The sequence below is a fragment of the Capsella rubella genome, unplaced genomic scaffold, assembly GCF_000375325.1.
Source record: "Capsella rubella cultivar Monte Gargano unplaced genomic scaffold, Caprub1_0 scaffold_1, whole genome shotgun sequence".
NCBI classification, from domain to species: domain Eukaryota; kingdom Viridiplantae; phylum Streptophyta; class Magnoliopsida; order Brassicales; family Brassicaceae; genus Capsella; species Capsella rubella.
Genome location: NW_006238923.1, coordinates 18,952,927 through 18,967,539, shown reverse-complemented (window position 1 = coordinate 18,967,539; position 14,613 = coordinate 18,952,927). Strand labels below are relative to the sequence as shown.

At 35.0% G+C, this 14,613-nt stretch overlaps 4 protein-coding genes across 4 annotated transcripts; 1 reads left to right on the top strand and 3 right to left on the bottom strand.

Moving 5' to 3' along the window:
• Positions 1 to 2,464: 2,464 nt before the first annotated feature.
• Positions 2,465 to 3,057, bottom strand: LOC17900294. Its single transcript, XM_006305721.2, has one exon. The coding sequence runs from the start codon at positions 3,001 to 3,003 to the stop codon at positions 2,629 to 2,631; it is 375 nt and encodes a 124-aa protein (XP_006305783.1). The 5' UTR covers positions 3,004 to 3,057; the 3' UTR covers positions 2,465 to 2,628.
• A 2,454-nt stretch (positions 3,058 to 5,511) lies between these two features.
• On the bottom strand, positions 5,512 to 7,917 carry LOC17899116 (cation/calcium exchanger 4). The gene has a single exon (XM_006306907.2). It carries the CDS (start codon positions 7,601 to 7,603, stop codon positions 5,645 to 5,647), a length of 1,959 nt encoding a protein of 652 aa, XP_006306969.1. The 5' UTR covers positions 7,604 to 7,917; the 3' UTR covers positions 5,512 to 5,644.
• Positions 7,918 to 9,200: 1,283 nt separating this feature from the next.
• Positions 9,201 to 13,029, top strand: LOC17897673 (aldehyde dehydrogenase family 7 member B4). Its single transcript, XM_023789601.1, has 15 exons — positions 9,201 to 9,464; positions 9,552 to 9,691; positions 9,850 to 9,936; positions 10,015 to 10,146; positions 10,337 to 10,409; positions 10,569 to 10,591; positions 10,677 to 10,740; positions 11,040 to 11,085; positions 11,340 to 11,520; positions 11,601 to 11,777; positions 11,864 to 12,028; positions 12,123 to 12,263; positions 12,341 to 12,438; positions 12,537 to 12,686; positions 12,776 to 13,029. The coding sequence occupies exons 2-15, from the start codon at positions 9,554 to 9,556 to the stop codon at positions 12,828 to 12,830; spliced, it is 1,530 nt and encodes a 509-aa protein (XP_023645369.1). The 5' UTR covers positions 9,201 to 9,464; positions 9,552 to 9,553; the 3' UTR covers positions 12,831 to 13,029.
• Positions 13,030 to 13,735: 706 nt separating this feature from the next.
• On the bottom strand, positions 13,736 to 14,606 carry LOC17900890. Its single transcript, XM_006304210.2, has 2 exons — positions 14,510 to 14,606; positions 13,736 to 14,420 (listed from the first exon to the last, which is right to left on the bottom strand). The coding sequence occupies exon 2, from the start codon at positions 14,414 to 14,416 to the stop codon at positions 13,973 to 13,975; it is 444 nt and encodes a 147-aa protein (XP_006304272.2). The 5' UTR covers positions 14,417 to 14,420; positions 14,510 to 14,606; the 3' UTR covers positions 13,736 to 13,972.
• Between the last annotated feature and the right edge of the window lie 7 nt (positions 14,607 to 14,613).

Here is a 14,613-nt window from a genome sequence, read left to right as displayed (position 1 = left end):
TCAATCTGTCGCGGAAACTATAAAATAAAACCGTAACTAATAGGCCTGCAGGCTTGATTTGGATTTGTTTCTGTGGACCGGTGGTGATCGCTAACTTTTAGGCCTGTTTTGGTGATCAGTGTTGCGTTGGGCTATAAGATTTATGAAATCCATCAGAAACATAACACAATAAACGTGAAGGTTAAAAAACTTTTAAACCCTAAACTTTATACAGTAGTTGGAAGAATGACACGATTATCTCAAGAGTATAATATGGATTTGGTTCCATTGTTACCTCTGAGCTATAGCAGTGAGATTCAGTTGCAGAAAATGGAATCCTTTATTTCAAGATCCGAGATTTACAAAGAAGCACCTTGGTGTAAGCTTATAGCAAGGCGATATCTGAAGGTGTTTGTGAGTTGCGACTCTTAGAAGACCAGTTTGGTGTGTTATTTAAGAGATTTGATGCATTGGAGATAAGAGGTGTTCAGGTATATATAGATACTAGTCGGTTGCCCGCGCTACGCGCGTGAGTTTATTATGTTGTTTATGAGTAATTAGTTCGTATTTTATTTTCTACTTAGTTTTTTCACTATACCATACTTTACTTTTTTAAAATTTAAATTGTGTTTGTATAACAAAACTATTGAGTTTTAGCTTCATTAGTTGTTGAGAAATTAAGTGTGTATAGTATAAGTCGAAGTGTGAGCGTAAATGGAAGTGCGGTTGAAAATTATTGAGAAACATGTGCTATTAGGGTTTTTACCAAATATAGATCTAAATGTTAATATTTTGGGCCCTTTTATATGTTGGCATGAAATTTGAACATGATTTGTGGGTTTCGGGCGGATTGTTATATTTTTAATTGTTTACATTATCTATTTATATATTGTCATACTTTATTATTTTTTGTTTTACGTTTTCCTTTTTTGGATTTGTCGTACTTTATATCTTGTAATGATCATTTATATACTATTATATTTTTTTTTCTGATTTTCTGATTTTATGTTTTATATTTTTTTTTGTTTTTTCATATGGAACAATTTTTAAATTTAACATATTAGTATAATTTACTTTATATTTAGTTTATTTCATTTAATAATGTTTTTATTTTAATTTTCAATTTTATGAAATATAGTTAATTTTTTATTTTGTTTATTAGTTTAACATATGAGTTGTATTGGAAAAAAATAGTTAAATTCATATTGGAAACTTTTAAAGAAATATTATTTTATTTTTACCTTTTTATATGTTTATAAAAAATGAGAATTCATGTTGCGGTCCGACCTATCTCATTTATGTTAGAAATTTTTTTGAGACATAAATTAGATAGATTTATATTCTCAAAATTTCTTACTTTTTGCTCTATTCCCGTTAAATCCCATTATATTTAGGTTTACATTGTGTAAATATAATCATATATATATTTTAAACATTCACTAAAAACTGTAATCTATTATTTATATATTTGTTAGTATAATCGATAATTAGTAAGTTTTTTTAACTTTTAATCAATTATCTTTTTTAGTTTTATAATGTATAATATAAAAAAGACCTTTCATATTCATTTTTGAAAAAATTATTTACATAGGTTTAAATATTAAAATTAAATGATAAAATGGTATAATTAATTTTAAAAATTAAATAATAAAATGAGGTGGATGATGATGTGGCTTAAGGAGAAGAGAGAAAAAGTTAACTTTATATATATAGATTACAACTAATATTCATCCTTCTGAGGTGTCGCGGGCCTCGTGGTACAAGTTGTATATATTTACAAGAGGATATGAGAAGCTTCTTTACAGGGGAATGACGTTAAAATATGAGAGTTTCTTCATTAACGTTGAGGAGAAGAAAGAGTGACAGTAACTCATTAGTTTGTATGTTCTGCTATGATTAATAAAAGTATTAATTCAGCTGTTCAACCCAAAAAAAAAAAAACCCAAAAGCAATATAAATGTGTTCTGAAACAGTAGTCAGTAACTGCATGTGAATAACTGATTACTGTCGGATTCAATCATTCACAAAGTGGAAAAAAAAAAAACTGAGAATTAATTCAAGTTGGTACTACATTACTGCTAGCTAATATATAGTAGTATTTAAGCATAGAGAGATTCTCGAATCTAAAGCAATCGTTCAAAGCCCAATTATAAGTGTTAAAAATATTATAATTTTATGGGGAAGCCACGAGTTTGTCATGTAAGAACAGAGTGCACAGTATCAATAAAGATCTGAATCATATCAAATGGTAGTTTTGTTTTCTTTAATTCATTGTCTAATTGCGTTTCCAGCAAGGCATGCACCTTAACTCAATCACTTACAATACAAAATATATATATACACTCATCTCATCCCATGATCATTTAATCACGTTACCAAGCCCCATACGCGGTTATTTATTTATTTTTATAATGTATTAAAGTGTTTGTAATTTGATATTTAAAATGTTATGTTGTTATATATGCATAAATAAACAAACCGTACGTAATAAAATATTGAACCATATACTGATAGTTTCGTAACTTTCGTTCTTGTGGTGATATTTCAAGAAATACGAAATCAAAGTAATAAATAGTTATATAAGATACAACAGCAAAAACAAAACAAAAAATTACAATGAATAAAAATGATAATTAATATATGATAACACTATACAATAAAATACCGTGCTCGGTCATGGACTGACAATGAAGAGAAAGAGAGACCTAAACCAGGAACCGCAAACGCAGCCGCTTCAACCGCCATTCTCTGCTGAATGGCTTCAAGCTCAGCTCCTGCGTCTACGAACTCTTTAACCAAATTACGATAGAAACCTTTTATCTTCTTCAAAAGTCTCACGTAGTGCAGCTTCAACCACCTTAGCTTCATCCTCCTCACCATCTTCTTCAACGAGAATCCCCCACGTGACAAGGCATTGTTCTTCCCACCAAGACGCACCACCTGCGACTTACGACGGCGGATATGAATCTTCCGGCGACTCTTAGACCACCGGAAGACAGAGGTTGCGGCGATGCGTGGATCCATATATATTATCGTGGATTACAAATTTGGAAATAAGAAAAAGAAAGAGAAAGAGAGATTTTATTATGTTTTAAGAGAGGCACATACTGATGATGAGAAACTAATATATAGTTTATATACACATACACATCAACGTATTATATAAAATACGTTTTGGGGTCAGTGACCTTTCATGTGACATGTGACATATTCCGTAAAATAGTACTATTTTTATGGATGTAAACTTGTAAATTATATAATAACATTATTAATAGGTTTTTGTTAGTATATGTGGTTTTAAAATTTAAGGGATATGGCCTATGTATAGCACGACATTTTGACATTAAAACTCAACTGGACCACACATCAATCTCATCATATATACATGTTTTGTTTCGGATTCTCTAAATCTTATATATTACTTGGGAATGGATAAACAAAAGAAGACATTGATTGAAATGTTAGATAGTAAAGCTATACATAATATTAATATATAGACCCAATTGGGGAGGCATAGCAAAGTGAGAGAGGTATCACACAGTTTGATTAGAAATGGGCAACACATTTTATGTTTTTCTATTGTTTCCAATAATATCGCAGAGCAAATAAAGACGGTTTTAGTTTAAAGGGCTCATGATCATGTTAGAGAGCATGAACTTGTTTTCATGTCTTCCCTTTTTGAATCATAAAACTATTTCTGTGATTTTAAAAAAAAACTTTGTAGTATACACATGTCTTCTTGTATTCGTATATATGCTTTACTACAAATGCTATGTTAACCAAGAAATTTCAATGATTGATGACAAGATGATCAGTCGCCGAGTTTGTCTTCAGCTTAATAATATATATGGTTGTTATATTGTGGTCCACATAACTTGAGTAAGATGATAAACGGATATAGGGGTAATATATTATTATATCATCCACTATCATTTGGTTATAAAACTGTTTGAATACAACTTCAAATACAAATACAAAAAAAAGAAAAGAATTTTGTAAATATCAAGTCAAATTTACATAAAGAAGCAATGATATCTATTATTCTCACGTATCATAAACTTTTGTTAACAAAATAGCATGCATGAGTATCGATCATATACATATACAGTACTAATGTTTTAAGATCTGTTGATTTCACATAAAATAATTAATTGTTATGCATATTAAACTGATCAGTAATAAAAACATCAAAAAGGCATATACATAAAACCAAAAATTAATTAAACACAACCCATATGAGTGTCAGAGTTGTCATTTTGCGAGAACAGAGCAATAAGAGATATAAACATGTTCTTGGATGTCTTGTCCTAAGTTGAGCATATTCCAACACTATTTTATATATCCCTATATAATTTATATTTATATATACGTACTATGTATTTATAATGTTATGAGAAAATGTGATATATATGGCATCAAATCTCTTTAGTATATATTATATGAGAATCCAATAATGACATAAGGTATGACGTTAATATGTTTACTTCATCCGCAAGAGAAGAATTATATATATGTGAATGTCAAAGATGTAGATAAAGTTTCTAGGACGACGACACATGACTAACCTTACGCCTTGGTCTCCACGACGGCACATACTTACATTGCTCCATTGGACCCGTTTTGTTCTCTCTATATTCAATTAATTGCGAGAGAATCAAGTTGTGTTAACCTATGCTATAATGCTATATGTATAATGCAATTCAGAAACCATTTTCACCAAGAAAATGATATATTTGACTTCTTCTTCTTTTTGGTTTTGTCATCAACTCCTTGTTCTTTTCTGTGTGGATATTGGTGTAGGAGTGGAGTGAGTATCTTATATAATACCTCAAAATACAATTCGTTTCGCTGCTAAGGCATGTTTAATGGTGACAATTTTAATAGGTGTCTAAAATAATAAATTTATTTTTTTAAAACATATGAGTGTCTAAACCAACAAAAATGTGTTAAATAGGACACTTTTGACAAATAAGTGTCTAAAATTAGACTCAAAATCAAATTAATACACATTTTTTTTTTCTTAAAACTCATCTTAATCACCTAAAAAATCACCATTGTGAATGCTCTAACATAACTATGATAGCAATGTCCATCTATATTTTATTATATCTTTGTTTTAGAAATTTCCGGTGATTTTAAAAATTGTCTTGTCGATTAGGAACATCTAATTATAAACTAGCTAGGTAAGCAATCATAATTGATAAGTGTAATGATACTACTATTATTGGTTAAACTCGTCTATTCGAGATTACAAATATTGTTATAATTTGTTTTATTCAACACGTTACAAATTATTTTTATTTTTAATAAAAAGGTACGTTTCTGTGTTACGTAACAATGGAAATTTAAAAATCTCATAAACTATTAATTTTTCGATATGAAATATTATGAATATCGCACTACCACGTGACGATGTACAAGTGGGAAGATAACGATACAAGTGGGGCAACATTATTGAGTTGATATCTTGGCCCATTAGTTTTAAGGCCCATTAGTTTTAAGGCCCATTAATATCCAATTTCGAATTCACGATCCAGATCTAATGGCTCAAATTCATTATCAAATATATGATGATACAACAAACAAACAAGTGGACATGTACTTGTATCTCTAACTAGACAATGTATACAAATAAGCCGATACAGAAGCTGGTTACAATTGCGTTTCAAGAAGCCCAAGGTATGAATCCCATGGCAGAGCTGAGCCTGAAAGTGACAAATATCAGATACAATGTGATCAGACCAATGCCCATCACTTTGCTCGGTCGCATCTCGTTGCGAGGGAGCATCACAAGAGCCCAGATCAAACCAATTATTAGAAATCCTAGAGTGTAAAACAAGCTATTGTCTTCCGGGATCATGTAAGTCTCTGGACTCTTCGACCAAGCACCAAGAAACATCGACATACCTAATCCAACAAGCGTGTTGAACATTGGACCTGCGTAGCAACCTGATAATGCAATTTGTACGCCATCCCCACCATTCATCGACAATGCAATGTTTGACACTAAGTCACCCATCGAGTTTCCCCAAGCAAGTACGGTTAGACCAAGTATCGACGGGTTGATTCCATAGATTCCACCAAACGTGACCAAAAGGGCAACAAGTTCGTTTGCAATCATGTAGAACCATACAATGCTCATGATGAATCCACCGAGTACCCAAGGGATTAAGTATCTTTGAGGGGGACGATCGGGCTCTGTGTTTTTGAATGCAAGAAACCCAAGAGTAGATCCAATCGCAATTCCGATAAAGTAGGCTACAACGCTAGCTTGAAGACTCGTATCATCTTGGCTGCTCCAAAGAAAGGAAAGAAGGACAGGAGCTAATGATACACTAGCCACAGCATATGTCTTTGACCACCTATCTTCCTCGATTAAAGGGATTGTCAGCCGTCTAGGAACCGTCAATGGCATTTCAAACATGGACGTGACTTTCAAAAACAACGAGCTCTCGACTTCTGCACCATCTTCGGTCCATCCCCATGGAGGTCTTTCGTCATCATGCACATTGGCTTTTGCGAAATGGTTTGAATAGATGGCTACATTAGTAGCCCACATCCACTGTGGTAGAGAATCATGCAGCCGAGGTGGACCTTCCTCGGTGTCAAGTTCTAGCAATGAGCTGTACATAGGAATATCCTCCTCAACACTTGGGGAGAACACACTTCCTTGCATCGGGAGCAAAGGCGTAAAAGAATCCAGTTTCAACCTCCTCGAATGTTTCCTCAAAATCTCATTCGCAGCCACGAGAAAAGCATAAAGTACATAGATAGAGACAAACGCAATGGCTATACCCACAGTCACCTTACCAACCATCAAAATAACCATCAAAGCCACCAGTGTGAAAAGGAAGAAACTCAAGTCTCTGATGAAACATTTCTTATCGATCTTAACTTCTTGATCCGCAACACAAAGAGAAACAATCCCAGCAACAACACAAGTTACAAACACCGCACCACCCAAGACGCTGTTAAGACCAACTTCCCCTTTATCTGAACCAACGAAAGCAGCTATACTCGCAAACACATCAGGCGCTCCGTTACCAAGTGGAAGCAGAGTAACACCAGCAACAGTTGGAGGCAACTTCAAAAGCTTAGAAAGCTTCTCCAACGAACAACAAAAGTAATCAGCAGCAGTATTACCCAAGAGATAAAACAGAGCAACAAGCCAAACTCCTAACACAATATAACCCAAGATCTTAAAATCTCTGCAGGTACAGTAAAAGAAGTTGAGATAATCAAAGAACCCATCTGGAGAACAAATCGGGTTCGATTTCAAGAACTCACACTGATCAGCATAACCTCTGTGTTCATGCAACCAAGAGCACGATACAGTACTATCACCACTCAAGCTGTTATTACCACCAGAAGAACCACGAGTGTCAACTTCACTCATCATATGTCGACGAATTACAGTAAACTTGCTAAACCCATTACTAAATTGACCTTGGGAAACCAATCCTCTGCCACTACCATCACCGAAAGACAGATTCTTTAATAAAGGGTTCCTGAATGTATTGCTCTGATCGAAGAAGAAGACTAATAAAATTACAGCGCAAAGCCCATTAAAAATCCCTCGAAATCTGGGATTGCTCGAGCTATACATGAAATTCACAGCTCTCATTCTCCAAATCCGGACCTTGTATCGTATCAACACAATTTACCCGCCATAGATCATGCGACAAATTGGTAAAACGAACCAGAGCCTAGGGTTTCAAACCAAAGTGAGAAATTTTGAAACCCTAGGATTATGGTTTGGATTGAATCGAAGGTTGAGTTGCTCACCGATATGAATCGTCGTGATCTTTGATCAGTAAAGCGTTTTCTCCTTAGTCCTCACGGCAAGATCGATCGGTGAGAATCACTCGTGTCCGTCGGATTCTTAACTTGCTTAATTAGCATCATTATCGGGTGGGTTTATTTGACCCGAAACACGTTATTATAAACCAAAGTCAACCGGGAAACTTTTTTTTTAGCTTAAAGTTAACTCCAAGGGTCTTGTTCTCAAACACAAACGAATAAGTTAGCAGTTGAGGTTTGGTTCTGCTTCCTCTTAATGTTGAGACCCAAGAGTTGAACAACATAAACGAAACATGTTTTGGTTTTTGTCTTCACCGTCATTGTGTTCAGATTTGGAACTGGTTTATATTTGGTTCTTGGTGTAAGTGCAATTTACATGAATCCTAAGATATTTTAAGCAACATGATTAATCACATGATAAACTTAGAAGGAGGGTTAGCAGAGTATCTCCATTCATTGTAACTTAGATTCTTGATGATTTTCTGAAGTTTTGATCTTTTTAGTTAGGTGATTAGGTTTCTCTTCCCTTGCCTATAAACTTACTTTATGTGTTGTGTTTGTGATTTCTTTTTTTGGATGTTTTTATGATGGACTAAAGGCATATTTCCTCTTTAGGGTTTTCTTAAAATTTAATCTTAACCATTCATCAAAGTAGAGATTAATTAGGAAAAAACTCATTCATTATCTATTTAAGAAGTTACCAAATATATTAAAGAATAACATTATTCCATAGAGAAAAGATAACTCAAAACCACATAATAGGGGAAGGAAATTATTCCTCAAAGTCTCCCACTTGGTCATTAGTAGAATCCATTAATGTTTTCTCTTAGGAATCATAAAGCCGGCATAATATGTTATTACTAATATTTTTCATTTGGTCATCATAAGTGGCTTGACTAATCTATTAATCAATGGGAGTCATGGCGGTTGAACTAATATGTGAACCAATACAAAATCTTTATAACGACTTACACAAAAGATAGAATTCTAGAAAGAGGAAAAGCTTCGAAAAATCAATCGGGAGGACACTTGAAAGGTGACTTGTGATTGATTCTCATATGTGATCTCAACTTTGAGTTAGATCTCAATGTGATTCATGACAAATTCGTCATTAAACTGATCAAAGTATATAAGAATAACTTGGTCGAGAGTGAGAGACCATATCAGTTAAAGCATATTTCATACATAATTTGGTCTTTCGCCTATTCTCTCTACATAATGAGTGTTAAAGCCGTTTATATTGCACATAATTTTAATGGGCCGGGCCATAAAGGCCTGGTAAGGAGAAATGGAAAAGATGGTAATCGTGGCAATGGCGATAACAACAACAACTCCGATCCTCTTCCTCTGTCTCTGTCTCTTGGCTTGCTTAATCCGTATCCTGATCGGGTTTATTCCGGCCCGGAAAACGAAAGCATAGGACACGTGACAAAACCATATTAATTAACTATAGTATATACACATACGGATGAAGCCAAAAACATAAAAAGTGGTAAAGGGATGGACACAGCAGCTCAGCTATCGCCTTCAGTCCAATAATCAATCGCTGTTGTTGAAGCTCTCTTTTTGCCCAAAGACGTACACGTCTCTCTCTCTCTCTCTCTCTCTCACTCCCCTTTTAAAAGCTTCCGTGATCTGAGCTAAACCCGAAGCCTCACTTCTTCGATACGATCAAGAATCATCAGGTAATTTTCTCTGATCCTTGAGAGTTCTCTTGTGGGTTTCGTTACATCAATTCCGTTTCCTATTAATCCATGAATTTTTGGGGGCAGAGATGGGTTCAGCGAACAACAAAGAGTACGAGTTTCTGAGCGAGATTGGGTTGACTTCTCACAACTTGGGCTGTTACGTTGCTGGCAAATGGCAAGCAAACGGACCTCTTGTTTCCACTTTAAATCCTGCTAACAATCAGGTTCTATCTTCCTCTTCTTGCATAAGAGAATGATCAAATCAAGTTGGGGCTAATTAACTAACTAACTATATTAAGACCTGTGATTCTTGTTCTTGTCACAAGCTGGATTAGTGTTGTTTTACTGTTTGCTCAGTAATCACTTTTTTTGACTGATGCAGCCAATTGCTCAAGTTGTGGAAGCTTCTTTAGAAGATTACGAGCAAGGTTTGAAAGCTTGCGAGGAAGCAGCAAAGATATGGATGCAGGTTTATTTACTTACTTTATTAAAGCGTATTGCTTCCAAATTTCTTGAAGCAAAATTTGCTTACCAAGCATCGGTACAGGTTACGGCTCCAAAGAGAGGTGATATTGTGAGGCAGATTGGAGATGCACTAAGATCAAAACTTGACTATCTTGGCCGTCTCCTTTCCCTTGAAATGGGAAAGATCCTTGCTGAAGGAATTGGAGAAGTTCAGGTACTCTATCTTTGCTCTGCAAAGCTTCGTATAAACTAATTGATGCTTTCAACATATTTTTAGTGAATACTTTGTGACGCATTTTACAATAAAAGGGAAAGTATGATATGCATCATATTTTGCTAATATAAAACTGAAGGGCATCTTTCTCATATGGCTTCAAATAACACATTTAGTGTAACCTTTGCAGGAAGTGATTGACATGTGTGACTTTGCTGTGGGTTTGAGCCGACAACTCAATGGATCAGTTATACCTTCAGAACGTGAGTTTGGCTTCTTCTTAATGGCACCTGCTAGAATTATATAACAAATATTCTCCTAAGTTACTTAAAGGCTCTTGGATTTGGAGATGTGTTTTCCTGTTTTCCATATCTTACCGAAAGGTGTTATTTTACTAAACTCATTTCATTTCTTCGTTGCAGGCCCAGAACACATGATGTTGGAGGTGATTGCGAGTTTCTTTCTTAGGAGTTTTGTTTTATACTTCGCTTAGGGAAAAATTAACATACTGCTTGGATACTGTAACACAGATGTGGAATCCTCTTGGCATTGTTGGTGTTATCACAGCGTTTAATTTTCCATGTGCAGTACTTGGTAAGTCTTGTATCCAATTTCAGAGCTTGTGCCTCAAAAAACAAAATACTGATATAACATTGAGTTGTCTCGTGATATTGCTCATTAAAGTCTGCCATGCTTCTTATCTGATTTGACTTATTCCCACATGAAAGTGGACGAAATAGAGTTTGTTGAACCTATTCTTACTGTAGCATCTAGATTTGCCACATTACGATTTAGTTACGTTGAGAAGTTCTATAATTGATAATGGAATACGAAAAAGTTTGTGTGTCTGCGTTCCTTTCCTGAAGTATATGTACACTTTTGTGTTGTTGCAGGTTGGAATGCTTGCATTGCGCTGGTCTGCGGAAACTGTGTAGTCTGGTAAATAACGAATTTGACTCCTAATTGTGCTATGAAGTTCACCCTAGTAACTACTTTAAGGGGTTAAAAAGTACTACAAGAAGCTGAATTAACGTTATATACTGTTTACAATTACTTTCTTATCTATTCTCTACCTGATCATCAATGTTGCATAAACATTTGACATATTGCTGAGAGAATGCATAATAGTTATATAACATCAATGTTGACAATGAAAATTTAGATTAGTGTAGTTAATACATGTGATTCCACAGGAAAGGTGCTCCAACTACACCGTTGATAACTATCGCAATGACCAAGCTAGTGGCTGAAGTTTTAGAGAAGAACAATTTACCAGGTGCCATTTTTACGGCCATGTGTGGTGGGGCTGAAATTGGTGAAGCAATAGCCAAAGACAAACGCATTCCCTTAGTATCCTTTACTGGAAGCTCCAAGGTACTACTTTTACTATAATCCACTACCCAAGTGAGCCTGTTCATCACTGTGTCCTGTTTAAATATTTTGATTATGCATAGGTGGGTTTAACGGTACAACAAACAGTGAGTGCAAGATCTGGAAAAACTTTGCTTGAATTGAGTGGAAACAATGCAATCATAGTCATGGATGATGCTGACATACAGTTAGCGGCTCGGTCAGTTCTATTTGCTGCTGTTGGAACTGCTGGTCAACGTTGTACAACTTGCCGTAGGCTGGTAATTTTTTTTTATCCCCTTGTAGTTTTGCTGCTACTACATTTCCCTTTGATCAATTCTTTAAATGTTGTTCCTGTCTTTTAAAGCTTTTGCATGAGAGTATCTATGACAAAGTACTCGAGCAACTGCTTACTTCATACAAACAAGTCAAAATCGGTAATCCTCTTGAGAAAGGGACATTGTTAGGACCATTACATACTCCTGAATCAAAGAAGAACTTTGAGAAAGGAATCGAAGTCATCAAATCCCAGGCAAGTACCTCACATTCTATATGCTTTAATGTATACTAAAAACCTCTAAAAATGTTACAGCTTCCCAACTTTCACTTTTTTCTCGCATATGCAGGGAGGTAAAATACTAACGGGCGGTAAAGCAGTTGAAGGTGAAGGAAACTTTGTGGAGCCTACGATAATCGAGATATCATCTGATGCTATTGTTGTTAAAGAAGAGCTCTTTGCTCCAGTTCTCTATGTTCTAAAGTTTAAGGTAATAAGCACTCCCTAGCTTAAGTCAACCACTTTCTTCAGAAATAGACCTTAAAAGATATTTTTTCTTGTGGACAGTCATTTGAAGAAGCTGTTGCGATAAACAACTCGGTTCCTCAAGGTCTAAGCAGCTCTATATTCACTCGCAAACCCGAAAACATCTTCAAGTGGATCGGGTAGGTGCTAGAAGAAAGTGAAAATAAAAAAAACTCGTCTGAACCTTTCCGGTTAAATTACTGAAATAAATTTCACTGTGATGGTTTTTAACTACTAGACCACTGGGAAGTGATTGTGGCATCGTGAATGTGAACATACCGACGAATGGAGCTGAGATTGGCGGAGCTTTTGGAGGCGAGAAAGCAACTGGTGGTGGTCGTGAAGCTGGAAGCGACTCATGGAAACAGTACATGCGTAGATCCACTTGGTAAAATTTCTATTAAACTTTCCCTTGTTTCTTCTTAGTGTCCGGTTTGAGATTTGATTGTTAAATTCGTTCCATTTATCTTTTGACAGTACGATCAACTATGGAAACGAGTTACCTCTAGCGCAAGGCATCAACTTCGGTTAGATTCTCGGAGAAGTCATTTACCGGTTAATGCTATGTTGGCTCAGATCTCGGATCCTTTGTGTCGTACCTGTTTCAAACTTTAAAAATGATGACACGCAACGCAATAACAATAATAATAATAATACCATTTCGACTAATGTTATGCGTGTAATATAAATCGTTTCCTGATGTTATTCTTATCAGTCATACCATTTCAAGATGCTGATGCAGTGATGCACTGATGCTGATGCTGAGTAGATATGTATGTATACACATAACGGTTTGTATACCCATTATGTACATATCAAATAATAAATACACAAGTAATATATATGTATAATTGTTTTTGTCAAACTATACAATAAATAAATAAAAATCCAAGTATACGTAAGATACAAGAAACTCATGTCTTTGAATATACATTTTGTAGAGCATAATACGAAGCATTATTCGTTTATGGGTAACGCAAAAACGTTTCTTTCGACGAAGTTGGCTAAATATATATCTTAAATTTCTTTAAAATTAGAGTGGAACCTAGAATCTTTCTCTTTCTCTTTTTTCATCTAATTTTTTTTTTTACTGAGAGGTATCCGATTAATGATTACTGAAGAAGACTTTTAAGACCATATTAAGAATGATTAGGTCCTTACCGAAAATCCAATCTGACTGTACGAATCATCTTATCACCTAATCCATTTGGCATTCGCACATGCAACGGTCGTAATAAGGATCCACTTAATCACGAAAACAAATCTAAATCATATAATGTCAACAATAATTAGGAACTTCCTAATTATTACATCTTTTCTTTTCCTAGTGTCTTTTATTTTTTGTCAAAATCTTTCTAGTGGCTTCCTAAATCTTAGCTAAAAACAAATTAGAAAATTGAAAAGTTGATATATTTAAATATTTAATCACCCATATTTAAGAAATTGACATTGTCATGTTATGAAAAATATATACAGTCAAACCAATACCTAAATAAAATCTTCTCGAATGATTTTCAATGTACATTTCCTTTTTTATTTTACAGCTGTATTTTCATTTTATATTATTTTCTCGAAATTTTGAATAAAACAATATCTTTCTCTAATTATCACACACCCGCGCGCACACTTTTCTAATTAGATACCTTGCCGGAAAAAGAATATTCCATTCTATTTCTACGCACCTCCGGACAAAGCAGCTAAACAGCTTCCACCAATCACCGCCGCAGCACAGATCTCTCCACCTTCAGGAATACTCCTCGGAGACGCCGTTGCTGCGGACGTCACGACCATCGGCAAGTTCAGAATTAGCCTTCTCCTGAACATCTCTCCGATCGCCGATATTAAATCAACCTTTGGAGACGGCGAAGAAACAAACTCGCCGCAGAGGTTCATGTGAATGGCCAAAGCCTCGTCGACTCCGATCCGACCGCGACAACGCATGATCTCGTACTCTACCGCTTCGGAACAGAGACCACAGATAAACTTTCCCGCGTAAATATTCCTTACGCTTCCGATATACTCCGCCGTGTACTCCTCCGTCATACAGCAACATTCGCATCTCGCTAATACTATCTCCGAAGGCTTTGATTCGGTGATCGCCGTTAAGTTCGTAGTCATGTTTCTGTTATCAAAAGAAACATAGACTAATTAGCCATTTAAGAAAAAAAAAAACAGAGACGAATCAGATTAATGTTTTAAACACTAACTAACCTTTCTTTTAGGCAGAATCTGTTGTGTAATGATATATATATATATATATATTGTGTGTATGTAAAAAGGTTTGGTTTAATTTATCTCTCTTTCTCCCACTCTGC